Raw genomic sequence first — 27,449 nt, forward strand, 5'->3', positions numbered from 1 at the left:
TTGCTCCTCTAGCCTGCACACTCAGATGAGCCCATCCACAACTTCCCTCCACCAAGCAGTGTGCAGGAACAAGCACTCATCCAACTGCACAGCAGCACATTTGCTCTCCAACTTTTATCCAAGCACTCACATCTGTACTTAAACATTCTGCAATTCCATAAACACACTCCCTCACCTGTGTTTGTGTACACTTACACACATGCATACCCCCTTAGGTACCCCTGCACACATGTGCACACCCCCAGCAGATGAGCATCAGTGCCCAGGACTGGCACCAGCCTACCACCAGCCCTGACTCCTTGGTCTCTGATCCTCTTCAGCCATCCCCCTACATGTACAGTCCAGGGAATAAAGTTTTGCCTACAACTACCTTTGTGCACATGCAGACACATAATTTGTTCACCATTCTGGGCCAAATACTCTACCGCTTCCTACAGGATAAATTGGTTCCTAGTATTGCCCTGACTCTTTACAACCACAGCTCTCACACACTGGAGATCCCCTGGCCTCTGTCTGCTTCCTGCCCCCATCCTGTACTGAGAGCTGCCTTCACCTCCTGTATCAGCCAAACATGACTCCATGCAGAGATTGAATCAGCTCAAAGATATTGTGTATTCTCAGGAGAGCCAAATCTATAGCACTCCCTTCCCTAAACACGTAGAATGGTTTTGCCCACCTGGCCTTCTAAGTCCAAAGGCTTTTCCTTTATTTATAGTAAAGCTTAAGGAGAAGAAAAAAAATGCTGCCTCCAACTCATGTCTCATTGTCTTCTTCTCTACTCTTGTTTCACCTCCCATCAGGGTTCAGAGGCACCAGGAGAACCCTGAGGAATGCGAGGTGTAGGAAAGAAATGTTCAAACTTTTTCTCCCAGGTAAGTCTCATCATCCTGCCCAGAGTCCAAGCTCTGAAAAGAAAGAGGATGTTTTGAGCAGTCAGTGGTCTCCAGCCAGATCACCACAGGCAGGAAATCTGTTCCCAATACTTTTCGAAGAACTAGAGAGGGCCAGCCATGCATGCAACTGGCTGGTATGTCTTTGCTGCAGACATTCCTCTTTCCTGTTCATCTTTTAAGGTAGACCACTTCTTATGTTTATAAGTCAAGGCACTGGGTTGCCTACATGTGGTATATGCTATCTGGGGACTTCCTCAAGGTGCCACCATGAGATGGCAGCCTATGCCCTCCAAAGCAGGATCATCTAAGGGCAGATCATCGCTCTAGGGCTGACCTTGTTTCTCTGTACTCTCAGTGCCCATCAGCTCTTCAGCTCTCCCTAAATGCAGTCTGCTCTTTACCTGTTGACAGATAAAAAATTGTTTGCTCCTGGTGGCGAATATGATGCTTATTCTTCAAAAGGCCTATGGAACTGCACAATGATATTCTGTAGGAAGAAGAACTTGAAAGCAACCAGCCCAGTTGTGCCAACTTTTACCAGTTCACCGGGCAGTCAGGTATGACTTTGGGGTCACCAACCACAGGGAACCACCAGGAGACTCCCAGGACAGAAGAACACATGTATAAAGGAGAGGGAAAATACATTAATGGTTTTGGAGAAATTAATATCATATGTATGTTTATACTGGGAAAATCAATGACCATATATGTAAAATATAGTACATAAATGGGAGCTTCTTTTTGTACTCAGCATGCATGATACTTTGAGGGAGATATCCCCTCGTGCATCCAGCCAAATAAAGAATGCCTGCTTCTTAACGCTACATTAGTGTTAGGGAGGTTTTATTTTTTACCAATTTCTGGTAACACTGGCACCACACAAACCTCAGGTGTCTCTTCCGAAGCCAAGAACAATGCCTTGCTTTTTCCACAAGATCATGGAGCCCTATTCATCTTTAAGCCTACTCTTGGACTTTATTATTCCTTTGCATCATCTCCCATTGCCTTTGAAAGCAGAGCAGGTGAAGGGGATCCCATATCCCGATGTCTCTTTCCCCTGCACCACCCCTTTCATCATAAATAACTGACATGCAACTTGCTGCTCTTTTCGCATCCCGCAGGCTCCTCGGGGAGTGGTTTTTGCTCATTGCTTTTTCCTTCTCCACTGCTTAGAGGGCGCTCCTGCCTGTCGTTTCCGTTCCTGGTGATCTTGCTGATCTCACCCTCTTCCCTTTCATCATCAATCTTCTCTGGGGGGCATGCTGGCACCTCCTGGCTCTGGACTCGGCGGGATGGCCTGAAGATGGCCCTGCGGAAGCCCTGCTTGAAGCGGTAGGAGAGGAAGCCATAGATGATGGGATTGGCGCAGCTGTTGGCATACGGCAGCACCACCACAAGGAAGTAGACTCCAAAGAGGGATGGCTCCTCTGGCAGTGGGCACACAACATTGATTATGTTGAGGACGTAGAAGGGAAGCCAGCAAAGGACGAAGACAGCCACCACAGTCACCACCATGCGGGTCACTCTGCGCTCTGAAAGCTTGTGCTTGGAGGACAGAGCCCTCACCCGCCTGCCAGAGGAGCGAACCTTCACTACAATCAGGAGATAGCAGAGACAAATCACCAGCAGTGGTCCAAAGAAGCCCAGGGTGGCAGTGTAGACGATAAAGCCAGCTCTCCACACTGAGGCAGGCTCTGGCCACTGGATGTGGCATGTACTCATCCCTAAAGGGACATCTGAGAAGACAACCACAGGCAGCACCACTATGGAAGACAGCACCCACACGGTTACACTCACGGCCTTGGCCACCCGTGCTGTCCTCCATTTGGAGGACTTGCCGGGGTGGACCACAGCCAGGTAGCGGTCAACACTCATCACCGTCAGGCAGAAGATGCTGGTGAACTGGTTGATGGCATCCACGGCCATCACCAGGCGGCACATGAAAGAACCAAATGGCCAGTAGGACAGGGCATTTTGTGCAGCCAGGAAGGGCAGGCCCAGCATGAAGAGCTCATCAGCTAGGGCCAGGTTCAAGATGTACACGTTGGTCACCGACTCGCTCACGGAGTGCCGTAGGACTACATAAATGACCAGGGAATTCCCAGCCAGCCCCACCACACAGACAATGAGGTAGACCACAGGGATGAGGACACCGCTGACAACTACACCAGGGCTGACAGTGGAGGAGCTGTTGGGGGTAGTGAAGCCTGCCCAGCTATTGGAGGCATTCCCCTCCTCCAACACTGCCGGCGTGGGGAGGCTAAAAGCAGAAGTGTCCATAGCAGAGGCAGGGAAGAGGGCAGGGGGCAGTGTCCTTGCAGGATCAGTTAGCAATCTGGAGCTGAAGGGAAGAGAAAAAAACCATTGATACTGGGGATATGACAGCTGAACAAGCCACAGGTAAAATCATCATGTTAACTGTGTTAGGTATAGGCATGGGAAATCAAGGGGAGTTGAGGATGCTAGCAGATGCTAGAAAATCTAGGACAATATCAAACCCATCTAGGCCTGCAAGGCACAGTGCACATGGAGGGACAAACAGGGCTCAATGTGGGCCCCTCCTCTAGCAAAAGATCCTCTGGGGAAAGAACAACAGATAGCATAAGGACAGGGAAAGTTTTCATTTTCTGCTAATGGTTCCAATACTGAGGACATGGTCACCAGGGGCCTGGTTCTCATTTATGAGTGGCAGGTGCTTTACAAGCAAAAGAGGGAAAAGCATCCATTGACAAAGTGCCTTTCCAACTCTGACTTTCCTATTCTCTGAGTATTTATTCTCCTGCTTGCTGAAGCTCTTTTTGGACTGGCCAGGTTATTGTTAGCCCCATAGGAGAAGGAAAAGCACTTTTAATCCAAGCAGAGAGGCTTAGCTCAGCACCTGAGCTGAAGGGCAGCTGGTTTGTGTTATGCCAGTTTGAGAGTAAAGGAAAGATAATTTTGGGTACACCAAGAGGGATCAGTCCAGATCCCTCTTGTCTCTTTTTCTCCTGTTCTCCCTGCCATTCTCTCCCTCCCCTTCTGCATGCTGCAACACACTGCTAATGGCAGAGGCTTTGCCTACCCCACCTGTTTGCAACCCCAAAGCAGTGTCCCAGCCTCCCTAAGCTGAGGAGCCCAGTTGTGTGTCACGCGAGGGTTTGGCATGGAAACAGCACTCAGCTCACTCAGAGACAGCCTTGAGCAAACAAGCTCTCCATCCAGCACCAGCTCGCTGCTGACACTGGAGAGGAGCTGCAGGGAGAGAAGGGACAGTTAAGGGACGGACGTGCCTTTTGTCAGGGCTCCATATGTGAAATACAGAGCCCAGCACGTACTGTGGACCAGAGACACCCTGGAAACCTAATGCAGGGGAGATTTGTGTTTCTTTCAGGATTTCTCCAGCTCTGGAAAAATTTCTGGAGGTGTGGACTGACAGGGTTATCCCCCTGAATTAGGTCCTTGGAAGGGAAGATGACTTGGTGGAAGTGAATGGGGACATTAAGGCTCACCTTTTCACATCTCAACAAATCTCTTAGGGCTCTGAAGCTTCTTTTTCTATTGAAATTTAAACTGAGGATGTCAAAGGAAAGGACTCACAACCTTAACGACATTCAAGAGGCCAGAGACACTCCAGAGACTTTTCTCTCAGATATGATTTTCTGTAGCACCACAACTTTCTTCACAAATGTCTAATATTACAGTATCTGGGGTTTTTTTGTTTGGTTGGGTTTTTGTAACTTGCTTTTTTGTTTGTTTGTTTTGTAGATGCCATTCTAAGTTCTGGAATGGGGAGACCTGAGCTTTAGGATTCCTTGAACACCAGACAGGCAAACCCAATAGACCCCACAGATGTATTAAATTTTACACTGAAGGAACCTCATCTGAGAGGCCCCATAAAAACACAGTTGAGCAACTATATCTTAAGGCCATTTCTACAGCCTATTGTATAAATGTTTCCTGCTTTAGAGCATTTGAGCTTTGAATGACTGGGATTGTTTAGATTTTTTTAAATTTCCAGGTGCCTTGGGCTGTGACACACTGTCCTGCAATCCCACACATCATGAGTGGCTGTAATGAATGAGCCGAATAGGAAGTGATTTGAAACTATAAGTTAAAGGCTGTTTCCTCTGAGATTTTTTCCAATTCTGTTCTAGTGACACAAATCACTTGTTGGAAAAAATAGGAGGGCAATGGCTGCTCTAGGGACAAAGATCTCCAGAAAAGGTGGCAGAAGTCAGAACAGTATGTTCATAAAAGGATGATCTTCTGAAAGATGATCACATAGACAGGAATCTCTTTGCACATTCCTCCTGCATGCAAAGGAGTTTAAAGAAGAAAAAGGCCAAACATTTGGAGCCTTACAAATACCAAATATGGATGGAGATACTCCTGGGGAGCTGTAAAGCATTGGAGAAGTGTCTGGGATCAAGACCTCAAAGCCAGCTGTTCAGAGTGTTGCTTAACAACACAGTAAATCCAGTTTCAGGGTAGCTTCGGAAGCCCTATCAAAAATGCTAAGATGTGCAACAAAAAGCATGGATTTCCTATAAATTCATTTTCCTGCTCAGGCAGCTGCAGGGGAGAAGCTTGATCTTTAAGCAGGTGCGGTCTGTTGCTGCCATTCTAATTTTGTCAAGTACCACGGGCCAGCTCAAATGCCATGTCACACATTTTGGCTAGTTTGGCAGAAAAAACACTGGGCACCAGTGCTCCATCTAGTTTGGGTCCACTCTGCTGGTGGCTTTGGCAGCACATGCATAGGTAGGAGTTGGTGAGGAACACTGGCCTCAGACTGACAGTGTGCTGGAATCCAGTTGGATCTGTTCCTGATGTGCACAGCACCTGTTGCAAGAGGCTTAGGATCCTCTAACAGGTGCTACCAGAATATGCCTGGTTCATGCAGCTGGAGAGCAGGAAGAGGCAGAGAGGTAGGAGGAGATGGGAAATTGGCACTACTTCTTTCCTTAGGTTGAAAAAGATAAGTATATATATATATATATATATATATATATATATATATATATATATATATATATATATATATATATATATATATATATATATATATATATTTCTGTATTGAATGAGAGGAGGAGGTGGATGCTGAAAGCTGAGGCTAGTCCTGGTAACAAACCATGAATAGCAGCTGGGAGGGACAACACAGCCAAATAACCTGCACCACCTCTCGTGACCCCCTCCCCTCCTGTCCCCCCGGTTTCCCACGGCCCTGCTCCAGCTCAGGACTCTCCCGTCTCACCTCGGGGCTGAGCTCTCTCGTAAGGACCAGGCTGGACTGGCAGAGTTGGAGGGTCGAGAGCGAGGGGTGGTCGGCTGGTTTTCTTCTCTGGAACTGCAGACTTAACTTCTGCGTGGACTCATGCCCGCGGGAGACATCCGGGAAGAGCGGCCAGAGCCGCCGGGTACTTACATGTCGTCGGGATGTACATTTTCCTCCGCTTCCCCGGGAGAATCCGTGTCATGCTTTTCCCCTTCCCCTTTCTCAAACGCGACAGAGCAAAGCGCTCCCGTGGGGAGCGAGCCCCGCCGGGCGCTGCCGGAGGCTCGAGTCCTTCTGGCCGGGCTTGCCCATCGCCCCCGCCGTGCCTGGCGCGGGAGGGGGATGCGGGATGGGGATGCGGGATGCGCGGCCCCTCAGCCCCACGGCCCCGCGTCTCTGCCCCGCGCAGCCCCCGCCATCCGCGGGCTCGGGCAGAGGGAGCGCAGCGCCGGTACCGGGCGCCGGGAGCCAATGGGTGCCACGCACGGAAACACCGGCAGGAGAAGGAGGAGAAGCAGGGGATGGACGGCAGGGCAGGAGAACAAAGATGAGCGGGGGGAGATACCGGGATGGAGAATAAAAGCGGGAGAGGGAGGCGCAAGGAGATGGGCAGAGGGATGAGGGGAGCGCAGAAGAGGGGAGGATGAAGGAATGAGGAGTGCGGTAAAAGAAGCTGAGGACAGTGAGGAGAAAAGGGAGAGGAAGAAAAGAGGGATTCAGAGAGCAGCGATGTGGTGGGAGAGTGGCACGCAGGAGGGGGCGACTCGGGTCGGCTCTCCTAGGGGCACCCAGGAGACGGGCTCCTGTTCCAAAGGTCTTGCAGGCAGGACTGGTGCTGCTCGCAGCTGCAGGCACACAGCAAATCCTTCTGTCTGGCAGGGGGCTCAAAAATCGGATGGATGTTGAGCACACAAACCCTTCTCCCTTCTGTTCTGCCCTGTGAGCACCTCCAGATGGATGGAGATGAGGGCAGATGGGCAGATAGGGGACTGTCTCTTTCATCTCTTTCCCGTTCCCTGGCTCCATACATGATCTCTTGTCTTTTGCACCTTCATTGGGAAAATGTTCCAGTTTAACAGCCCCAAACCTTCCTACCAAATTTATTCTCTGCTGGAAGGCATAGACCCAGAAGAAATGGATCTAGGAAAGAAATTAATCTTTGTGAGAGCAGTGGTCCCATGAAGGATTTTCCATCCCATTCCCTGCACAAAGGGCTTCCCTGTCATTCTCACGCCCGTTCCTGCCCTGCAGCCAACATCAGTGACTCCTTGTACTGTGCATCACCCAGTTCTTGACATTTGGCACTGCTATTGTGAACATTTGAGCCCCTAGGGTAAATTCCAGCTTTAACAAAAGAAAGCAGTGTCTCTTTGAGCACAACAAAGCCAGGGTCTGGCATCCAAATCTACTTGGGGAACTTAATATACAGCCAGTTCTGCTCAAAGGTGAGCTGATGAAGGCAGTACAGGACTTGAAAGCTGCCAGGCCTCTTTAGACCAGAACTTGGCCACAATGCTGTCTGGAGACACAGAAGAGAGAGGAATCCTCACTGGGAAAGGAATGGCATGGGTAGCACCCAGAGGTTTTCTTTACCATGGCAGGGCAGGTGTCTGTAGCACCATGCAGAAGCCCCCAAGCTCCTTTGTTAGAAGAAACAGCCATGAAACAGCAGAGTTCTACACAGGCCTGCTAACCTTGCATAAACACAGTCATAGTATCACAAATTCCAGGTCTCCAGCTCACTTCCTGAATGCTCTAAGGTGTCCCATTCTCTGCCTCAGCTCCAGTGGGGGGCTGTGCAAACTGCTTAAATTGTGTTGGGAGGAGAGCTCAGCCTGTGCATCTCCCCAGGTAGGCAGATACATGAATTTTGTTTCACACACATCATATGCATTGCTGTCTGTTACAGGGGGTGGGGCAGACTGAAAAGGTAAAAGCCAAGGCTTGAAAACTGGAGAGAAGTAATAAACCACTGGGAATATATTGCCTTGAGTCATGCTTAGGATGCTTAAAGGAGGTTAGATACCATTTTCAAGTACTTTGTGTCCCTCGCCCTTTCACAGGTATATGCCCATACCAGAGGCTTCATTTTTACTCTTCTGGACTCACACTGACATAATTTGTATTACCTTTGGGTGAGGCCTGGGAAATTCATCCAGCAGCCCATGTGCAGTGCAGGTATTTGTGGAACTCCCTGCCACAGGGTGCCTGCCAAGGGTTGCTCTGAACTTTATCAGTAGGAAATGTGTCACATCACTGAATTAACTGCCTCATTCAGATCTGACTGTGACTTGGAACTGCAGAAATCTCCCTGGCAGCAGGGTACCTCAGGAGCTTCCCTGTGTCTGGTTGCACCTGGCATCACCAATGCTCCTCCTCAGTGCAGGAAGCAGCCTTTGAAGCTCAGAAGTGTTGCTGCATCCAGGGGCAGTAATCTGGCTCAACTCCATAGTTTCTCTGTGCCCTCCTAGGACTGCAGGATTTTGCAGTGCCAATCATCACACCCTGAGCCCTCCCCTCTCCTGCAAGTAGTGGCAGTAGCAGCCACCCTTTAACACTTCCTCTGAAGTCCCTGCAATGCATCAGGAAAGCAGGTGCTCACAGCTGCCAGATCCATGGTACCACTGGGACCACTCTCTTCAGCTTAATTTTAGTGTCTTGGAGGCAATTTGTCTGGGCTGGTGACTCATTCCTCCCTTTTAATTTTTTTCCCTGCCCTCCCCCTTCCTATTCTCACTCTGCCTGTGTCTGGCAGTGTGAGAGAGTGCCAGAGCTTAGAAGGATTAATGCAGCAATGTTTTGGTGAAAAGATGTCCCCGGCAACCTGCGGGGGCAGTCCCCAGGGAGAGGAGTCTGCATCCAGGTGTCCCCTCCCAAAGCCTGCATCCCATCCTCTGTGTGGCACAGAGGGGAGACAACTTTTCCTTTCAAAGCATGGATACTCAGAAGAGGAAAGGCAAAAGGAATGAGGGTGGCTCAGGTGAGAACTCAGCACCTTCGCAATCATCCTCAAGGGCCACCAGGCTCCCCGTGGGGCTGCCAGAGGAGGGGCACAGCTGGGCAGTGCCTCCAGCCCCACAGCCCCATTGCTCACGGCTCCAGGGCTGCGTCCCCCGAGGTGCAACACATCACGGACATGACACAAATGTACAGTCTGTTTATTACTGTCTTATTCACTACATTGTAACCTCAAGGGCCTGGAAGGAAGGGAAGGGGCAGCTGGGCAGGTGAGGCAAGAGCGGGGACGTTGTGTGAACATCAAACCAGTGCTACAGACCCACAGCAGTCTTTCAAGCCGGCAGAAGGAAAAAGAAGGAAAAACCCCAAGGTGCTGAGCTCTGGGCTACTGGAGCCATCACTCTCCTGTGTGCTGGGCAGCTCCTGGTATCAGGATCAGACCGGGATCTATAGCCAAAAACATGACAGACCTCATAATACCAGCTCAACTATTTTCCTGCTCTCCTTCCCTCTGCTCTGGTGATGGTGGGAGTATGAATGGACAGGGTCCAAACTAGCAGGCTCTCACTCTTCTCTCTCATCAGGCTCTGACCAGCTTTGACTCTTGTCCTGAGGCCTCTCTCCTCCCTCTGCTGCCCTGTACTGAAGTGGAGGCAGGTAGAGACAACATGAGGAGTAAAGGACTCCTGTAGGAGAAGCTGCCACTTGCCAATGAACAACATAAAAAAACCCCTTTAGGTGAGCAGGGCTTGGTAAGAGGAAGGGCCACTGGCAACTGCCATGAATAATGAACAACTTTTTCTTTTCCTTTTTTTTTTTCTACAGGCAAAGGCTATGGCCTCATAGTTCTCAGGGCAGGTCATCCCCAGGGCAGCCTGGATGTAGTTCCCTCTGCAGCAGAAGCTGACAGACAGTTCTTCTCTGTAAGGGCACATGTGGAAAATCCTAGGCTGCCCCACATCAAGAGATGGGAACAAACTTGCCCACAGTCAAGCAGAAAGGAGGGGGAAGTTGATCCTGGGTGCATCATACTACATCCTGTCCTTTCCCCAAGCAGGATCAGCTTCTCCCTCTCTCTCCTTGAAGGTGACCCATTCCAACAGCCTCACCAGGAACAGAGTGGCCCTGACTGGGTTCAGGAGCAGGAAAGCACCACTGGTGTCCCTCCCAGGGATGCCTGTCAGACTTACTTGCTCAGAGGAGGCTGCATGCCCTTTTCTTTGTCCGGGTGGGCTGCGGGCACAGGACGGCTCGGATGGCCTCATCAAACACCGTCTTGAGGCCTCGCTGCGTCAAAGCCGAGCACTCGAGGTATTTCACGGAGTCTGTCGGGAGGAAAGCAGGTGTTGCACTGGGGGGGAAGGCAGCTGGGGTAGGCAGTGGGGATACCCAGGTTTCTGCTCCTTATGCTAGAAAGCACAGCACCTGGCTCCTGCCCAAGCTGAATAAACACATCTCAGGTGATCAAAGACATTATACATTGTCAGGACACATTTCACTCACTTAGACAGTCTTGACTTCAGGGCAAAGCTTGCCAGCTGCACTAGACCTAGGTTTGCCTACTGGCTACCCATGTAGCCAGAGCAGAGCCATTTTGTGAGTCTGACCATGTCATCCTGGCCAGACATTCCCCCTGCTGAGCTCCTTCTTGGAAACTCCCTCAAGCTGTGTTTCTCACCCTCTCTCCCATTTCTGTGTGCCACAGATGAGAAGAGCTGGATGGTGGGGTGAGACACCCATACCTGGGATTGTACGTATACGCCCCAGCAGACAGAAGCAGAGACAGGAAACTACAGTTGCAGTTCTTCCTGAGAGTGGTTAAAAACCTCTCTTCTGCCTCTCCGGATATGGAGGAGTGGCCTCTACCCACTGTGCAGCTATGGCTTGCACAGAAAAAATACTGTCCCAGATAGAAGTAAGCAGAGTAAAAGGGGAGGAGAATGTGAAAGTGTGTGGTTATGTGTTTATGTGGAGGATGATGGCCAGAGAAAGGCAGAAAACAGAGAGCTGAGGAGTTGAGCCTTCCTCAAGAAGCAGATCTCCTTCCTGAGTCTCCTGAAGTGCATTTTGTCCCATGACCCTGGATGTGTCTCCTTGTGTCCCTCGGAGACACCACTGTGTGATACCACCACAAAAGCCTTGTTAAATTGCGGTGAAGCCCTTTTCTTCTGCCTCTCTCCTTTCAGTAGGTCCAAAATTATTCCCAAACACATACCTATTTCCTTGGCCAGAGCAAGACCCTGAGGATACGTTATGGGGGATAGCTTCTTCTCCTTCAGCTTCTCAATGGTGTCCTTGTCATCCCGGAGATCCAGCTTTGTGCCCACGAGGATGATGGGGGTGCTTGGGCAGTGGTGCCGCACCTCAGGGAACCACTAGCAAGGCAACAAAATGCCAAAGGTGTGAGAAGAGGTCACATGTATGGGCATGCACATGGGAAACAAAGAGGCACTCCTGAAAATAATGTCAGCTAACAGCCTGTCCTTTCTCACATCCATTGTTGGCACTATAGCCTGGCCCAGGCCAACTCCTGTTGCTGGGTCCTCAGGCAAAATCTCTGACAGGGAGCTCAAATTTTGTTACGCAAAAGCACCAGCTGTTCTCAGCCCTCGACCCTCCCACGCAGGGAAGAACATTAAAGCGGTAGGAAGGATATACTTTTGTTCTCTGTTCACCAATCTCTCCCTTTTTTCCTCACTTCCCATCTAATAGCAGTGGGTACCTGCTTCTACACCCTATGGACCAGTCCTGTGTGTCTGTGCTTTGACAGTCCTGGCTGAAAGATGCCACCAGAATATAAGTCTGTGATCTGACAGCACAATAGCCAGCAAGATGAAAACTAGCCCATTAGTAGAGTTGTCTGCCTTCTTTAAATGAATCAGAAAATGCATCTGAAGGAGGTTTCTGACTAACAGAAAAGAGGTATGACTTCTTAAACCTAGATGTCCTGCTGGTAGACCCCACTCATAATCACTGTTCTTGCAAGGCCACCACCACCATCATCTCCCTCAGCCCCTGGTGGCCCAGGAGAGAGTCTCACCTTAGCACGGACATTTTCGTAGGATGCTGGGCTGACAAGGGAGAAGCAGATCAGGAAGACATCCTGCAGGCATACAACCATGGTGCAGAGTTAGGATAGGAGCATGGGATGGCATGATGAAGCAGGAAGGAGGGGGGAGGGGAGGGAAGGTCTGTGTGAGCAGCACCCTCCCTCTGCAGCAGAGGGTTGTGCTTGGGAAAGATCTCTATAATATAAAAGTCCTGACTGCTGCTTCTTGCCTCCAGTGGAGAGAAGGACCTCTGCTCCCCTGAGTCATGGTAACCATAGCCACCATTATCAGAAGAGCCAAATGGCCAACTCTGAGGACGGGGTTTTTGTGGTTGGCACACTCATCCTCATGGGAAACGGCCTGACAGCGTCCTGCTCATTTCTCACGGAACACCAGAGGGCTTTCAGGACAAAGTAATTTCGCCTACAGTTGAGACAGACCTAGTTTCAGCCTAAAAATTATACACAGAGGACTCAGAGGAGGCAGTTTTAGCTCTCCAGGTAAGTGATTCTCCTGGGCATGGTAGAATTCAGACATCCTTTAAAACCAGAGCAAACCAAACAACACCAAAACCCTACCAGCTCATCAGGGTTATATCTATTTCATCCAGCTTCACCTAGCTGGAGCAGTGGTGCCAGATCCAGCCTATCCACTTCCATACTTCTACAGCCATCAGAGACAAAAGCCTTGAAGAACCATCCCTCCACCTATCCTTGAGATATGTCCCAGGGTGGATGCAAGCATGCTGTTGAGAAATAGACCTGCTTGCACTGACTGCAGGCAAAACCATCTTATACCAGGTGTCTGATTCTTAGGTGGCTGAACCTAGCTCAAACAAATAATTTCTAATCAACTCCTAACCTTTTTGACTGCAGTGGCAACATTCAGACTAATGTCTGATGCAGCACGGTCTTTCTGAGCTTGCAAAAACCCTGCTTGAAACAACCTTCTCCAGGGAAGGTGATCCTCAAACCCTGAAACCACTGTCAGTGTGGTGAAAGACTGGTGAACACAGTATCTGAGGCACCCATTTGTTCTGCTAGAGGCAGCAGATCAAACACATGCCCACAAATCATATCTCTTTTAAAAGGCAGAAGTCAGGAGAGTGGGGTTCACAGAAATGTGACAAGCTCCTGCCTCAGCTCTTAAATTCCATGAACCACCTTAACTTTACAAAGAGAAGGTTTTTTCCAGAGCTGTGTAAAGCATCTGCCTCACACAAAGTCAGTGTCAGCTGAGCTCAAGAGCATCTTTGAATGTCTCGTTTTCTTGCCCAGTTATGGGAGTTTAGATAAAGGCTCCAAAATATCCTTAAGGTATCTTTCAACTTTTGGTTTCAAGGCAGTTGTATATCAACAGAGATATTCTCATAAAAGGCCAGAGAGAGGCAGTAAGAACCCTGTCACTGTTCCATGGCACATGTTGAGTTTTGCAGTGAGGGATGGAGATGTAGCTGAGGGAGGAAGGGAGGAGGGGCATGGAGTGTGACCCACCGTCTGCGGGTAAGAGAGCGGCCTCAGCCTGTCATAATCCTCTTGTCCAGCAGTATCCCACAGTCCCAGATTTACAGGCTTGCTGTCAACCATCACGTTGGCAGAATAGTTATCAAATCTGAAATTCAGAGACATAGGCCATGGCTCAAAGAAGAGAAGAGGGAGCCCTTCCAGTAGTGTAGGTGGGGTTCATTTACTATGTGCACCCAGGAGCAAAGGCTGGTGATTCCTCTTCTCAGCTCACCTGGGTGACGCTGGTTTCCGGTTAACCTCCACTTTATGGAATTCCCACTTATCAACCTCCTCCCCATCATTCAGCTGTCCTGGACAAGTGCCTGGCTGCAGCTACACCTTTGATACCTTGCATGCAAGTTCACAAATCATTTTCTTTTCCCATTTTTCCCCCCCAATATCCTTCTCACAACTGTGCCTGCTCTAGAGCCAAGCCCCTGCCTTTCTTCTGTGTTCTAAAACCTAGTTTTATTCTTAGAAGTGAAGAAGAATCCATGTCTCTGTAGTTTGCTGCACTCCTCAGCAGCCCTGCTGGAACTGGGAACAATGCGTCCCATCACTCTTTGACATCCAAGCTTGAAATATTTTAGAACAACTGTCAGGATTGCATGCTTAGGAGTAAAGTCTTGGTAGGAAAAAAAAAAAGGATAATAAAGCAACAGAGAAGTTCCTGCCCTCATCCTAGAAAATTTTACTTCCTGGTCCTTTTGGTACTATTTTTTCCCAGATTAAGGGAAACCAGTGATAGGGAGGAACCAACACAAAGGTCTTTTGAATGTGTTCGTGGCATCTGCACATTAGAAGGGACATGATTTAGTAGAGGGCTTGGCAGGCCTTGGCTAGTGGTTGGACCTAATGATCTCAGAGGCCTTTTTCAACCAACTCTGTGATTCTGCTCCATGCAGAATCTATGACTGCTTCAATGACAGCAAGTGCTTTGGACAGGGAAGGAAGTGGGGTCCCATGTCCATCCACCTGCTTCCCTTGGGTCTGGCCCAGTTGTTGTAGCCTAGGGCCTGTTTGTTTTGGCCAGCAGGATCCTATCTGCTACTTGTCAACTTAGCAAGCAGACAGACCTTGAGTTGGGGGGAGTCTCCCAAATATCCCACTTATACCAGGGTTTTATAAGGTTGCTTCTCGTGAAAGGTGACAGATCCAAAGTTAGAGAGACCTTCACCGGATTTCCACTGCTTGGCATGGAGATTGTGACCCATGGAGTGCCCAACAAGGGGTCACTGAGCCCCTTCACATCCTGCTTTTCATGCCTCCCACCCACTCCAGGACCTGTTTATAGATTACTCACACAGTGGGGATGTATTCTCCTGGGAAGGCATTGGTGGTATAGCTGATAAGGAGACAGGTTTTTCCCACAGCCCTGGAAAAGAAAGAAAACAATGGCAGGAATTCATGGAAGTGCAGGCAGCCTTGCTAGGGTGAGATGGAGATGGGGCAATCCTTCCACACCTCTAACCTATCCAGAGACCTCTGGAAGCAGAAACACATTCACAGGGCCAGACAGTGCACAACCACAGGTTAGAAACCTGGCAGGAAGAAAGAGAGGGTGTCGCCCAGAAATGTTTAGTGTCTTTGAGCATGAAGGCTTGTTTTATGGTCTAGTACAGAGATGACTTGGGTGAAACACAACCACTCTGAGATGGAGGTGGGAGCCCATTCTGCAGTGCATGCAGAGTGCTGTAGGCTCACAGCCAGGACAGGTTCATTGGCTTGGTGTGCCATGACAAAGCTGCCATGCCAGCTCCAGCACTCGAGTACAGACACTCCTGCCTGCTTTTCAGCTGCTGTGGCCAGGGACTGGTAGCAACTTTTACTGACTTACCCAGTCTTTCCCACCTGCAGTAAGCTGCAGCAACACCTGCACAGAGAGCTGTAAGGAGCCAGAAAGGTGCCTGCCCCCATGGCTGATGGAGGCTGCTGGTGATGTTTCTGAGCTGGAAGTTGGTGCTTCCTCTCCCCTGAGCCTCCCCCACAGCCTGCTGCAGCAGGGTGGAGTGCAAGGCAGCAGCACAGTCCAGACTGTGTGAGAACATTGGTGGGATAAGAAGCAATAAGGCTATCATGTGGGGGAAGGTGTTGTGGGCAAGCTGAAGCCTGTGGTGAGGGAAAGAAGTGCAGAGAAATTGGAAGAAAATAAATCAGCCAAGACAGGTGTTGGAAAGAAAATCCTTCTCCTGTTGGGATGCTGTTTCTCAGGTTTGTGTGGCCTAGGAAAGCTTGGCCTTCTTTCAGTTACAAACACAGGAAACGGAGGTGGTGACAGCAACCTGCCTCAACCAGCACAGCCCAGAAGGAGGGAGAGGTCTTTCCTGGGCAAAGGTTGGAATTCTGCTGCTGGGGACTCTCAGACCATCTCACTGTACCTACAAAGTCCCCAGCCACAGGGCTGCAGTTCTGCCTTTTTGTGTATCCTGTATTTGATAGGCACCCTGATCACAAGGCACCTGCCTCTGTCGCTGGACTGTGGGGCAGCTGAGGAGGAAGCTGAGCTTTTCAGCATGCTCTGACATTTGTTTCTTCCTCCTGCCACCCCCTTTTCTTAGATCCTCCTCTCTCAGTCCTGCTCTTTCCCCAGGTGCCTTGCTTCCTTCTTTTCATGGAGTTATGGAGGGAGGTGAAGCTCTAGATGAAATGCCTCAGGAGATCTGGGGGCCTGCCAGTGGATCAGTCATGGACAAGGGGGAGGTTCTGAAACGGTGTGGCTGAACAGAGAGCTGTGCAAAGGGTCAGTGAAGGGGAGAAGGTTACAACACAGACGGGGGGTTAGTGGCATCTGCAGGTTTCTGTCATTGAACCAGGGAATGTTGAGAGGTCAGTGATATGTGATGGAGAGGATATGGGGGGAGAACAGCTATGGGAGAACACAGGAGCTGAGTGATAGGAGAAGGTCCTGTGGTTGTTAGGGTTGAGCCAAGAGGGTGACAATGCTGGCATGCCGGGAGGGAGGTAAGGGGTGGTGAACCAAGAGCTCAGAGCAATGGGGGCTATGTTGCAAGATGGTGAGAGGTGCACAGAGGTGCAGTGTGCAAAGAAGCAAAATGATGAGACAGAAGACATTTAAGAGGAATTGAGGTCCTAGGGGTTGAAAGCAGGACTATTACTGATAATAACAGTCTACTACTGGTAACAAGGACGTGTGGTGGGGTTAACCATGATGTGAGGGGACGCTACCTTGAGGGAAGGCTGCAGAGCTGGTGCTGTGTGTGAGGGGCAAAATGGGGACTGGGGAGCTGGGTAACAGATAAATGCCCAGTAGAGTTGTTAATCCAGCTCCAATTTAAAGCATTCAGGGGACCTTTCTTAGAGGTCATGCCTTTTATTTGGGGCTCTGTCTTTCCTCATCCCTTCTCCTCGCCCCCTTGCCCCAGCCCCTGAGAACATGTCTGACATGTGTGTGTGCAGACATCTTCTTTCCCAGGCAAGGTCTAAAGGAGGAAGTGACTGTGGGGAGCAGCACTGCTGTAAATGTCTCTTCATCTGCTACCTTACAGCTGCCCCAGATAAGTCTGGACAGCTTCTAGGTGGAAAGGAATTAAGCTATTCCATTCCAAGCACAGACTCTCCTCCCTCCCTCCCTTACATTTACTCATCCCACAGGGCAAGAAGAAACTCTGTACACTGTACCCTTCCTGCCCCAGGCAGTGATGACTGCTAAACTCATTGACAGCGTGGATCAGGCCATTTCCAGGCATCAGGGGACACGGGCAGAGAAGCCACCATATTGTGAAGGCAAGGTTTTGTTAGCTCCCACTCCCAAAGTGGCCTGTACTTGTGTCTATCTCAGTGGAAAGACCTTCTTTTCCTTGTGCCCACAGAGGGCCCTTGCCAGCAGTCTCCAGCACACCCCAGTACAGGGCTAACCTGCTGAGAAAAGCTGAATATGGAGATCCTGATAGACATCTTGCCAGGACCAGAGTGCCATGCCCTCTCCCAGTCATTCCCAGTGAGCACACAGCTTTCGAAGAGCCATTCACCTGCAGGAGAGCACTTGCACCTAATGGGTTTTAAATCTTAGTGGGTTTTAAATCTAACTCCTGCCTACAAGTTGAATCTGGCAGGAGCACCATCACCTCCTGTGCATGGGACAGACCTGCTCTGCTTCCCATGGATGCAGATGGAAATGCAGACGCATGATCAGCATTCCGTGCAGATGCCCTGTGAAATGCCCTCTTCCACGCTCTCCCAGAGGTATGTCCCTTGCCCCGGGGAGGGAGGAAGAGCATGTCTGCAGTAGCAGCAAGGCTGCGGGAGGTCAGAAGCCAAGCGGGGCAGTTTCACCAGCATGCCCCACTCTCCGTGCCCCGGTCAGGGGCTGTCCCGCCCCGCTCCCCAGCAAACCCCAGGGTACGTACCCGTCTCCCACCACCACACACTTGATGGCTTGCATGGCTCCGGACCCGTGGCGAGGACGGTGCCCGAGGCAAAGGGAAGTCAGGCCAAGGCAAACAGCAGGGAGGGATGGGCAAATGTGGGTATCAACAGCAGGTTGCAAGGAGGGAGGAAGTGGAAGAGGGAACTTCTCTCGGCGATCACCCTCGGGTCCCTCCGCCCCTCCACCGCAGCCGCAGCGCTGTGGCAGAGGCCGCTGGCTGAAGGCGGAGCCGCTCTGACTCCTTGGATGACAACCGCTGTAATATTTCTCGTTCTCCCTGCCTGTGTCACCCACTCCCTTCCCACCTCATCCCAATGAACAGCGGGGGGCACCAAACTGCTTTTCCAGGGCAGCTGGACAAGGGTTGGAAGCGGGGTGAGAATGTGGAAGGGTGGGTTTTCTCCTGCCTCCGTTATCCTCCAAGCTTTGGAGGAGGTGTTAGCAGGGAAGGGAATCTGAAGTAGGAGTACTAGGGTGATGAGGGGTAATGAAGGTTTTTCAGGTCTTCCCAATGCCCCCAAATGTCAAGGGTGAAACATCATAAGGAACAATACCCTGCGAAGGCTGAACAAGGAAGTCGTGCAGCCTCTAGAAAGCAGCTGCAACCCAATGGCTGCACTGTTCCTCCTCTACTGTGGGGATAAGGTATTGCTGCACTTACTTACCTGCCCAGACTACTAGTACATCCTTCTCTTCCTCAAGCTGAACACCCCCAACTCTCTCAGGCAGTCCTCATTGTCCTCAGAAAATAAAAGATTTTTATAGCTAAGCATCGAGATGAAGACAGCAATCACCCTAAGAAAGAAGAGACAAGAGCAGAATGATCCCAGGAAGTTCTACTCCTTTCTTTATTGAAATGAGGATTTGCCTCCTCTTCCTTCTTTTTCCTCCCATGCAACATTAAGCCTTGAAAAGAGTGTATGTGTGCACATCTGTGTGCTCCAGCCTGACCTCATGAGTGGATGGGTTTTATAGAAGATGGTATACAGTGGCACAGAATTAATTAAGAATTTGGAGACCAATTAGAGCAAGAACAGGGGTTTTGCAGCTGGGATGTTCCTGAAGGAAGGAACTCTGAGTAAAGTGTTTCTCCAAAGGTTGATGACCTTTGTGCTGCTGCAGCCACAGGAGGCTGTTGTGACTGACCTGCTCTGGAGGAGAGTGCTCCCAGCTGTCCCTCAGCGCTGGCTGCAGCCCAGAAACCTTCAGCCATGGAAAGGTTCCAAGCCTTCCGGCTCTTTCAGAAGCACAAAGTGACCAGCTGTACGAGGTGTTCTCTCTGTGGGTGGTAGGGAAAGGGAGGAAGGAAACCCACTGACACCTCTGCAGGTGAGACCAGGAATGGGACACAGGAATCCAGGTCAGAGAAGGACAAAGGGAGAGAGGGACAAAGGCTTTTACAGAGGGGAGCTGGAAAGGACACGCAGGCACAGAATATATGAACTCAGTTAGAAGGCAGGTGTATCAGGCTCTAGAGAATGCTACTGGTGGAAAGACAAAAACCATGAACAAGGACCACTGACCTGCTGAATGAACACCTGAACACCAGTGTTTGCTTTTGTCCTGGGAGGGTGGCATATGGACTTGTGGGACTGGCAGTGTGGAAGGGATCAGTGAAGACCAGTTTAACTGGTCAGGGAAGAGGGATTGTTGTGGAGAACCCACACACAGGTGGGCCCCATGTCAAAGACACTGTAAATCTGCATGTCCAACAATGAGCTATGAAGTCCTGTCAAGAGCCCATTTCTGGGCAAATTACTTTTGCAAGATAATTCCCTGCAACTGCAATGGACAGCCAGTTCTTGTCCAGTCAGAAGTCTATGCTGTGAATGTATAAACATCCTTCCTCTACCAGTGTCTCTGTGGAGGGACAACAGGGATCTACATAAAAGTTTTCAGGACATTTCTTTCCATCACATTTAAACGGGATTAAATGGGATTATTTAATAATGGGATATTACACTCAAATAACACATACAGTAATCACTCTAAGAACAACTGGCACCTGCTGCATTAGTACCTTTTAATTGTACATGCTGCAGGAAAAGGAAGGAACCTGCAGGAAACAGGCTCATAACCCCAGACTGAGCATATACAGATGTGTTGCTGCTGCTCTGGTGTCCTCTCACACCACCAAGAGGTGCTCTTGACATGAGTTTCCTTCTGCATGTGCAGCAGGGCACACATCTGGGGTTTCTTGTTCCCTCTGCTGAGTTTGAGGGAGATGCTAATGGGAATTAATTGCTCAGTGAGACACTTTTGTTCTGGGAGGCTTTCAGAGTCCTGAGCTGGGTCACCTTAGAGCGACCTGGATGTGCTGGGTTTGCATGGCACCCACGTGAGACTGCAGAGCAGGGATGAAATGCATGATGCTGCTTTTCCTTAGCAAGGATACAAAGCAGTGAGGACCACCTATTTCTCCCTTTCTGGGGTGTTCTGCCCCAGCAAGGATGATGGAATAAAAGTAAGGGGGCTCTTTCAGAAATGATGCTTGCACATCACAGCCCTGCACAGGAGGGCAGGAGCTGAGCAGGAGGCTTGTCCTTCAGCACAGACAGAATAGCAGGGAGGATTCTTTCATGGAGGCAGCACAATGCTCATTTCTTTGCATACACAGGACATGGTCACAGCATGTCTTCTCATCACCCTGGATATTTTTTGATGTGACCTCTCTCTCAGGCAGTCCTGAGTGGCCATGAGAATTTTTCTCTGTATATTGGGTGCTCACCAAGGTAGATATTAATTTGCTTCAGCCTGACTGGGCTGCAAACTGTCCCCACTTCCTATATTCCCCTTTTGCACCTTCCCACTTCCCCTTTGACACAGCTTCATATCATCTGTCTCCTGCTTTTAGTTCTTGCTTTGCTGCTTCTCTTTTCCAAAATTCCCACTCCTCCCCATTGCTGCTTCCCCTCCCCCGTCACTGCTGCGGTTTCTCAGACTGCCACAGTTGCTTGAAAAGCCTGCCCTGACTTAAGGGCTCAGATCATAACTGAAGTGGGCAATGATGTTCTGCAGTCCCTCTTAGAGAGGTTGTGGAGTTGTTTCATACAGAGTCTATTTTCTGATGGGGCCCTCCTCTCCAGCCTAAATTTGTTCTATAAAACAAAAGCTTAGAAAAAGAATGAAGTTTCTAATCCAGCCTCACTGAAGACAAGCTACCAACACTTGCATGCATCATAAGCAACTCAGCTTGCAAAAGGTGCTTACTTAGTCTTGTGTCTGTCTTACTCATGGGCTGTTCTGGAGACCAGCCCTGCTGCAATCAGGGGCAGGTGGTGCATTCCTGACCTCGTGCTGGGGAGGTTTCTCTGTCTTCTGAGTGAGACTGCTCTCAGCCTTTCCACTTTGGGCCAAAACAGCAGCTCTGCTGCCATCTTCCTTCCTGGAGCACTGAAAGAGGTTCACCTCCTCCTCCTCATCTTTTCCCTTGTGGATCTGGGTAAGCAGAAGAGCATGGCACAAACCTTTGGGCTTCATGTTCTTTGTGATGGTTGTTTCATACTTGTACTCCCCTCAGTCAAGAAATTGTTCACAGACACTTAATCATACCACAGTTTTGTGGCTTGACCTTATCTGGTTCTCTGTAGTCCTGCAGGTCCCAGTGATGCTGATGTGGGTTTTCATTCCCAGGGACATTTTGCTATCAGCCAGTGACAACCCCCATCTTGCTGATGATACCAGTGTGCCACTTTAATATCAATAAATACAGATCAATATCTGACTGTGCATTGTTTCCCACAAGGTGCTTAGACAGTTGAACAACATTTTTCACCTTCCTGTTGTAGAAGGAAGGTAACAGGGACTAAAGATTATATGTGTAAATTCAAACTTGAGTGTCAGCTGCCTGACTTGATTCCCCTCCCTGCTAGCACCCTCTGTATGTTATCAGATTTTAGATACACTGTGTTTCATAAATACGTATCTTTACTCGTAAGAGATGATGTCTTCTAGGAAGGCTGCACCAGGGAAGTAAAAAGAGCTGTTTAGAGTACTAAGAAAATCTATAGCTACTCTGTTTTACAAGACTTATATTTCCTGAACCACCAAAGTAAAATCTTGTGCTTCCCTTCCACCATTTTATTTCAAAGGCATAAAGCTTCAATCTTGCTGCACTTTCAAGTCTAACAAAAAAAAAAAAAATCCCTCTGGCTCTTCATTCAAGTTTATCAGACTCTAAGTGACCCTTCTGTAATCTTTATGAGAGGGTTTCTTCTTTCCTATGGCCTTTTATAATCACCATCTTTCTACCTTTAAAATAGACTTCAGTCCCTAAACCCATACTGAATGGCAGCCTAAGCCTCCTGAAGGGGCTATTGAATTTGAACAGGCCTGTACATTGTCGCTCTGTGGAGCCTTGTGGGAATACAGCTGATATGCTCAGCACAGAGAAATACATGGCACTTTGCCCCTGCCTTTATGCCCTTGAAAGCAGTAGGAAATATTTATATGTCCTTTTTATTTACACAAATATTTTAAGCCTGTACCAAGCAGCAGCAAAGTGCATGCACATCATTAATTTGATATTTTCCATCATGACCACCAGAACAACAGATATTTCTAGCTCAAATTTAAGTTTTTGTGTGCAGTCAGGGAGCATGTGGGGAGAAAAACTTGTCCTGGCACAGGAGGCACAGGGAGTAATGCCTGGAGTACTGATCTGCAGCAGTCTGCCTAATCTGCCCATGCTTGATGAGGTGAGAGCAGTGGACCAGGCTGGATAACCCCTTTGCACACACTGGCCTTGCTGACAACCCCCCTGGGAGAACACACATGCTCTGAGCCACTGGCTGTGGGCAACTCTGACACACCATACAGCATTTAAACCTCATTTTCCCTAGGATACATTTGATCCTGTATCCCAAGGGCATAATTAGTTTTCACTTGTTCTTGTCCTTCCTTCCTTCCTCCCTCCCTCCCTCCCTCCCTCCCTCCCTCACTGTGTCTTCCTTTGGCTGTTGTCGCCTACCTTTTTTACTTGAAATAATGAAAGTTCTGTTTTGTAGTCCATTCATGGTCTTCTCATGCCAGGCCCACGGAACATGTGACGCCTTGAGGGCATTTTCTGACACATTGCTGGCTAGGGTAGTGTTGGTATCCATCTGAGTTGACTACAGATCTGTATTGCCTGTCTGGGATGCTCAAGTAGACTGACTTCTCAACTGGTTCTAGGTTTCCTCAAGAGAGAAACTCGTTGTATTGCTCCAGGGTAAGCCTAGAACTGAAGTAGTTTGTCCACCATGAGAATTAGTGGAGGACTAGGGACCACAACAGGGAGGCATACTTTCCCTGAATTTGGAAAGATTGGGAAACGCTCTAGGGTTAGCTTATTTACATGATCTTGTCTGTTGTGTACCCTCATGAGAAAACATCTCACAGGTGCTTTGCTTTCACATGACATAGACTCATGCAGTTTTTTATCAGTGTATTCCCCATTCAGACTCCTCTGGCTGAAATAACTGAAAGCATTTAATGTCCATCAAATGTTACAAGCAAGGCTACCAGACCCAGAGGAATGCAAGTAGTGGAGGTGATCATTGAACTGAAGTAGGAGCAAGGTCTCCAAACAGGGCATTCAGGCATTCCAACAGACAAGTGGGAAAAGCTTTGAAAAAGAAACATCAAGGAGCTAAAAGATGAAGGAAACGTGGAGGAGAGACACAGGGCCAGGCTTTGTACTCTGCTGGAGTGGCTAGAAGTACTTCTGCAGTGCACAGAGGGATCCATTCTGGTGTTTGCAGCTCTTTGTGGTTTGACCTGCTCACACACGTGTGTAAGAGCAGCCCTGATCAAGCTGCCTGTATATGGCTCCTGCCTTTGTGGCAGCCAAGATCATGTAGGGTCACAGCTTGTGGTGATTGGAGTGGGGCTGTGGCCAAGCCTCATCCCCAATGGGCTGCAGCTGTGAGCAGCAGGTGAGCAGCATTGACAGCAATGAGCCATGGAGTGCCCAGGGGCACTGACCAACCACCAAAGGGAACAGAGGGCACACAGGTGCAGGGCATGGACATGAGGGGTATGGAAGTTTGGGCTAAAGAACAACAGGAGCAGATGCTTGCAGCCTTGTGGCGTGAGCTAGTGTTACTCTGTGTGGCCTGAAGCAGTCTGAAATTGTATGGTGTTGCTCTGTATATCATGGCCATCTCAGCTGTGATGTATGCTGTGACAAGATCACATCTTTCTAGTGAGTGCTTCAGGCTGACGTGTCTGCTTGATGTCAGCTGCAGTACTGCTGAAACTACTTTTTTGTAGAAAAGGGTGGTGGAAGGAAGGACTGGAGGTGACACACCAGAACCAGCTCCAGTGAAGAAACTGGGGGCTGTGGGCCAGTGAATTCTCCTCTATGCAGCCCAGAGTCTCAAGACAGAAATTTAGTTGGCCAAGAGTAGGGTATTGACAATTTATAGCTCAAGTCACAAAGCTTCTAATAGCTTTTAGGTGTGGCCATTTCGTGTAATGAAGATATGGGTGAAGACATGGGTGTAACAGCTGGAAATGACTTTGCATTCATGTAGCTCACTCCCTTTCTCTTTTTTCACCCCCAAGTTTCTAACTGCTTCTTAGTAAATATTTTTAAACTGGCTATAGAAAGTGAGTCCTAAATGCACACCATCAACTCTTCCTAAGGATCACAGGTTATGGCCCTACCTACAGCTGCCTGTGTAAATTAATTCTGGTTTTCTGCCACTGCTTGACATGTATAAGCTGGGGATATCTCTCGCTCTTCACTGGAGCTTCATCCAAAATCAGCACTGAAGTTTGAGCATAACCACAGCTTAGAGCAAGTACAATACACTGGGAGGAAGGGAGGGCAATCTGTGTCTTTCTTTCTGAGGCTGAATGGCCCCAGAGCAAGGGACAAAATCAGGGAATAATTTTGGAAAGTTTTGGTCTATTTCCCTACACCCAATTTCATCTCAGTATGATCTGTTGCAATCATTCCATTTCAAATTTTCTGTATTTTTCAATTTAATTATTGATTGACAATATCTCTTTTTGTGAGTGTTTGTTCAATTCTGTTCATTCCCTTTCCTGGAAGAAAATTCTTCCTTTCAAGAAAGGGAATGAAATCTTGTGATTTCAATGAGGATCAATTGGGCAAGCTTCAGTCTGTATTCCCGTGCTTCAGGTCATCCCATTGGACTTTCTTATTTTCACATGCTGTCAGGTTTGTTTGGTTTTTTGTTTGTGTTTTTTTTTTTTTTTTTTTTTAGTTTTCAATTTTTCAGTTTCTCTTCTGTCTCTTTGTTTTAAATTTTTCAAAATGTCTTATTTCATTCCTTTGCCCTTCAAGAAAGGGAATGAAATCTTGCAATTTAAATGAGGATGAATTGGGCAAGTTTCAGTCTATATTCCTGTACTTCAGGTCATCCCATTGGATTTTCTTGTTTTCACATCCTGGCGGGGCGGGGGGGGGGGTTGGTGGTTTGGTTTTTTTTAATTTCATTTTTTCTGGTTCAATTCTGTCTCTTTGTTTATCTTTCCTCAGTTTAGGGATTTCATATGGAATAATTTTGGCATGTTTTGCTCTATTTCCCTACACCCAATTTCATCTCAGTATCGTTGGTTGTAGTCACTCCATTTCAAATTTTCTGGATTTTTCAATTTCATTTTTGATTGACCATATCTCCTTTTGTGTGTGTTTGTTCAAGTCTGTCCTCCGATTTCATTCCCTTTCCTGAATGGAATTTCCTTTCAGAAAAGGGAATGAAATCTTGCAAGTTCAAAGATGATCAACTGGGCAAGCTTTGGTTCATAATCCTGCACTTCTGGTCATCCCATTGGCTTTTTTTGTTTTCACATCCTATCAGGTTTTTGTTGGTGGTGGTTTTGGTTGTTTTTTTGGTTTTTTTTAATTTCAATTTTTCTGTTTCAATTCTGTCTCTGTTTACCTTTCTTTCCTGATTTTAGGGATTTCAAAGAGAATAATTTTGGCGTGTTTTGCTCTATTTCCCTGCACCCAATTTCATCTCAGTACCATTGGTTGTAGTCATTCCTTTCAAATTTTCTGGATTCTTCAATTTCATTTGGGTGAATTTTCTGGTATTTTCAATTTCATTTTTGATTGACCATATCTCCTTTTGGGAGTGTTTGTTCAAGTTCTGACCTATGATTTCAAGATTTCCTTCCCTTTCCTGAAAGGAAGAATTTTCGTTCAGGAAAGGGAATGGAATCTTGCAATTTAAATGAGGATCAATTGGGTAGGCTTTGGTCTGTATTCCTGCACTTCAGGTCATCCTGTTGGCTTTTCTGGTTTTCACATCCTATTAGGGGTAATTTTTTTGTTTTGAGGTGGTTTTTTTTTTATTATTATTTCAATTCTTCTGTTTCTCTTCTTTCCCTTTTCTTCCTCTGTCTCTTTGTTTACCTTTCTTGCCTGATTTTAGGGATTTCAAATGTGCCATAATTTTGGCACCTTTAGTCTATTTCCCTACACCTAGCTTCATCTCAGTACCATTGGTTGTAGTTACGCCATTTCAAATTTTTTTGATTTTTCAATTTCATTTTTGGTTGACAGTATTTCCTTTCTGGAGTGTTTGTTCAGCTTTGTCCTCCAATTTCAATATTTCATTCCTGTTCCTGAATGGCTGCTAATTCCAGCTCTCTCACCATCAGGAATATTGCTAAACCTGAGAGAGGACTGCATTTCTTCTTAGTTCTCTCTATCTTTACTTACAAGGTTTCACATGAAAAACACTTTGTTGGGGGGAGAAGGGAGCAAGCCTTTAAGTTACACTGAGCATTGAGCAAGGCAGAAGAGTCAGACAACCTTATCCTGCTCTCCATCAACCATCCTCCAGTTCTGGAGCCTTCATTCCCGTCCCTGCCCTCCCCTCTCTGCTGCTGAATTAACATAGGAAGAATCTTCCCTTTAAAATGAAATCACTTCCCCAAGCAGATGGGTTTTCTGAATCAAGAACTTCCTTTTTCCCTCTCTCTCCTCTGAGTATCTCAGGCCAAAGCCTCTCACCCTTCACTTTAATCTCCTCAAACAAAGATTCCCAAAAAGCTGCTGGGATGGAAATGCATTTGTGCACTCGCATTTAAAAGTAAATGATGAGCCCCTGTTGGCTCACTGAAACGGAGTTTCCTGCCACAAGCTTGTCACATATGACGGGGGGAGGACAAGGAGGGGAAGGAGGAGTCACAGGGAAACCCGCCCCCCCCCCAAAGCTGCTGCGGTTGTGTTTGCTGCCTCCAAGTTGTTTCAGTTCTGTTAAGCATCTGAACAAACCAAATACAAGGAGGAACACCAGCTGTGTTGCAAATATATCGTGCTCTTCAGGATGGACCTTTGTCCTGCTGGTAAGCCTCAACCATTGTGTGTCTTTTTTGGGGTGAGGGCTCTGTGCTCAGTTTGATGGAGAAGAGCACACCATGAAATCCCAGCAGCCAGAG

The 27,449-nt window shown here is 48.3% G+C and overlaps 4 protein-coding genes across 7 annotated transcripts in view; 1 reads left to right on the top strand and 3 right to left on the bottom strand.

Annotated features, from left to right (window-relative positions):
- C1QTNF6 (C1q and TNF related 6) overlaps positions 1 to 6,421 on the bottom strand; it is a 22,333-nt gene extending 15,912 nt beyond the window's left edge. The window contains exon 1 of the mRNA XM_077178552.1: positions 6,301 to 6,421. The gene's annotated coding sequence lies outside the window, so the exon portion shown is untranslated. The remainder of the gene's footprint in view (positions 1 to 6,300) is intronic.
- Positions 1,720 to 6,434, bottom strand: SSTR3 (somatostatin receptor 3). 2 transcript variants are annotated; one of them, XM_054632311.2, is made up of 2 exons: positions 6,301 to 6,434; positions 1,720 to 3,234 (listed from the first exon to the last, which is right to left on the bottom strand). In XM_054632311.2, the coding sequence occupies exon 2, from the start codon at positions 3,171 to 3,173 to the stop codon at positions 1,968 to 1,970; it is 1,206 nt and encodes a 401-aa protein (XP_054488286.1). In that variant the 5' UTR covers positions 3,174 to 3,234; positions 6,301 to 6,434; the 3' UTR covers positions 1,720 to 1,967. The 2 variants fall into 2 exon arrangements, with proteins under 2 accessions (XP_054488286.1, XP_054488284.1); XM_054632309.2 differs by having other exon boundaries at positions 6,130 to 6,302.
- The window catches only part of CYTH4 (cytohesin 4), a 38,674-nt gene continuing 16,899 nt past the window's right edge, over positions 5,675 to 27,449 (top strand). Inside the window, exon 1 of one of the 2 annotated variants that reach the window (XM_077178549.1) lies at positions 5,675 to 5,800. In XM_077178549.1, coding sequence (XP_077034664.1) covers positions 5,770 to 5,800 — 31 coding nt within the window. In that variant the 5' untranslated portion in view covers positions 5,675 to 5,769. Of the gene's footprint in view, positions 5,801 to 27,240; positions 27,357 to 27,449 lie in introns of those variants that run through there. The other variant, XM_054631831.2, reaches the window with a different exon arrangement.
- Positions 9,288 to 18,262, bottom strand: RAC2 (Rac family small GTPase 2). 2 transcript variants are annotated; one of them, XM_054631740.2, is made up of 7 exons: positions 18,031 to 18,262; positions 14,967 to 15,038; positions 13,652 to 13,769; positions 12,149 to 12,211; positions 11,324 to 11,483; positions 10,299 to 10,433; positions 9,288 to 9,555 (listed from the first exon to the last, which is right to left on the bottom strand). In XM_054631740.2, the coding sequence occupies exons 1-6, from the start codon at positions 18,063 to 18,065 to the stop codon at positions 10,303 to 10,305; spliced, it is 579 nt and encodes a 192-aa protein (XP_054487715.1). In that variant the 5' UTR covers positions 18,066 to 18,262; the 3' UTR covers positions 9,288 to 9,555; positions 10,299 to 10,302. The 2 variants fall into 2 exon arrangements, with proteins under 2 accessions (XP_054487715.1, XP_054487714.1); XM_054631739.2 differs by lacking the exon at positions 9,288 to 9,555 and adding an exon at positions 9,582 to 9,750 and having other exon boundaries at positions 18,031 to 18,178.

The sequence above is a fragment of the Agelaius phoeniceus genome, chromosome 5 (genome assembly GCF_051311805.1).
Source record: "Agelaius phoeniceus isolate bAgePho1 chromosome 5, bAgePho1.hap1, whole genome shotgun sequence".
Lineage (NCBI taxonomy): Eukaryota > Metazoa > Chordata > Aves > Passeriformes > Icteridae > Agelaius > Agelaius phoeniceus.

Coding starts and splice junctions, on each gene's coding strand:
- SSTR3 (XM_054632311.2), bottom strand. CDS start 3,173: ATGGACACTTCTGCTTTTAGCCTCCCCACGCCGGCAGTGTTGGAGGAG.
- RAC2 (XM_054631740.2), bottom strand. CDS start 18,065: ATGCAAGCCATCAAGTGTGTGGTGGTGGGAGACGG. Junction 13,770..14,966: donor GGAGAATACATCCCCACTGT/GTGAGTAATCTA, acceptor TCTGAATTTCAG/ATTTGATAACTATTCTGCCA. Junction 12,212..13,651: donor CGCTCTCTTACCCGCAGACG/GTGGGTCACACT, acceptor GTATGCCTGCAG/GATGTCTTCCTGATCTGCTT.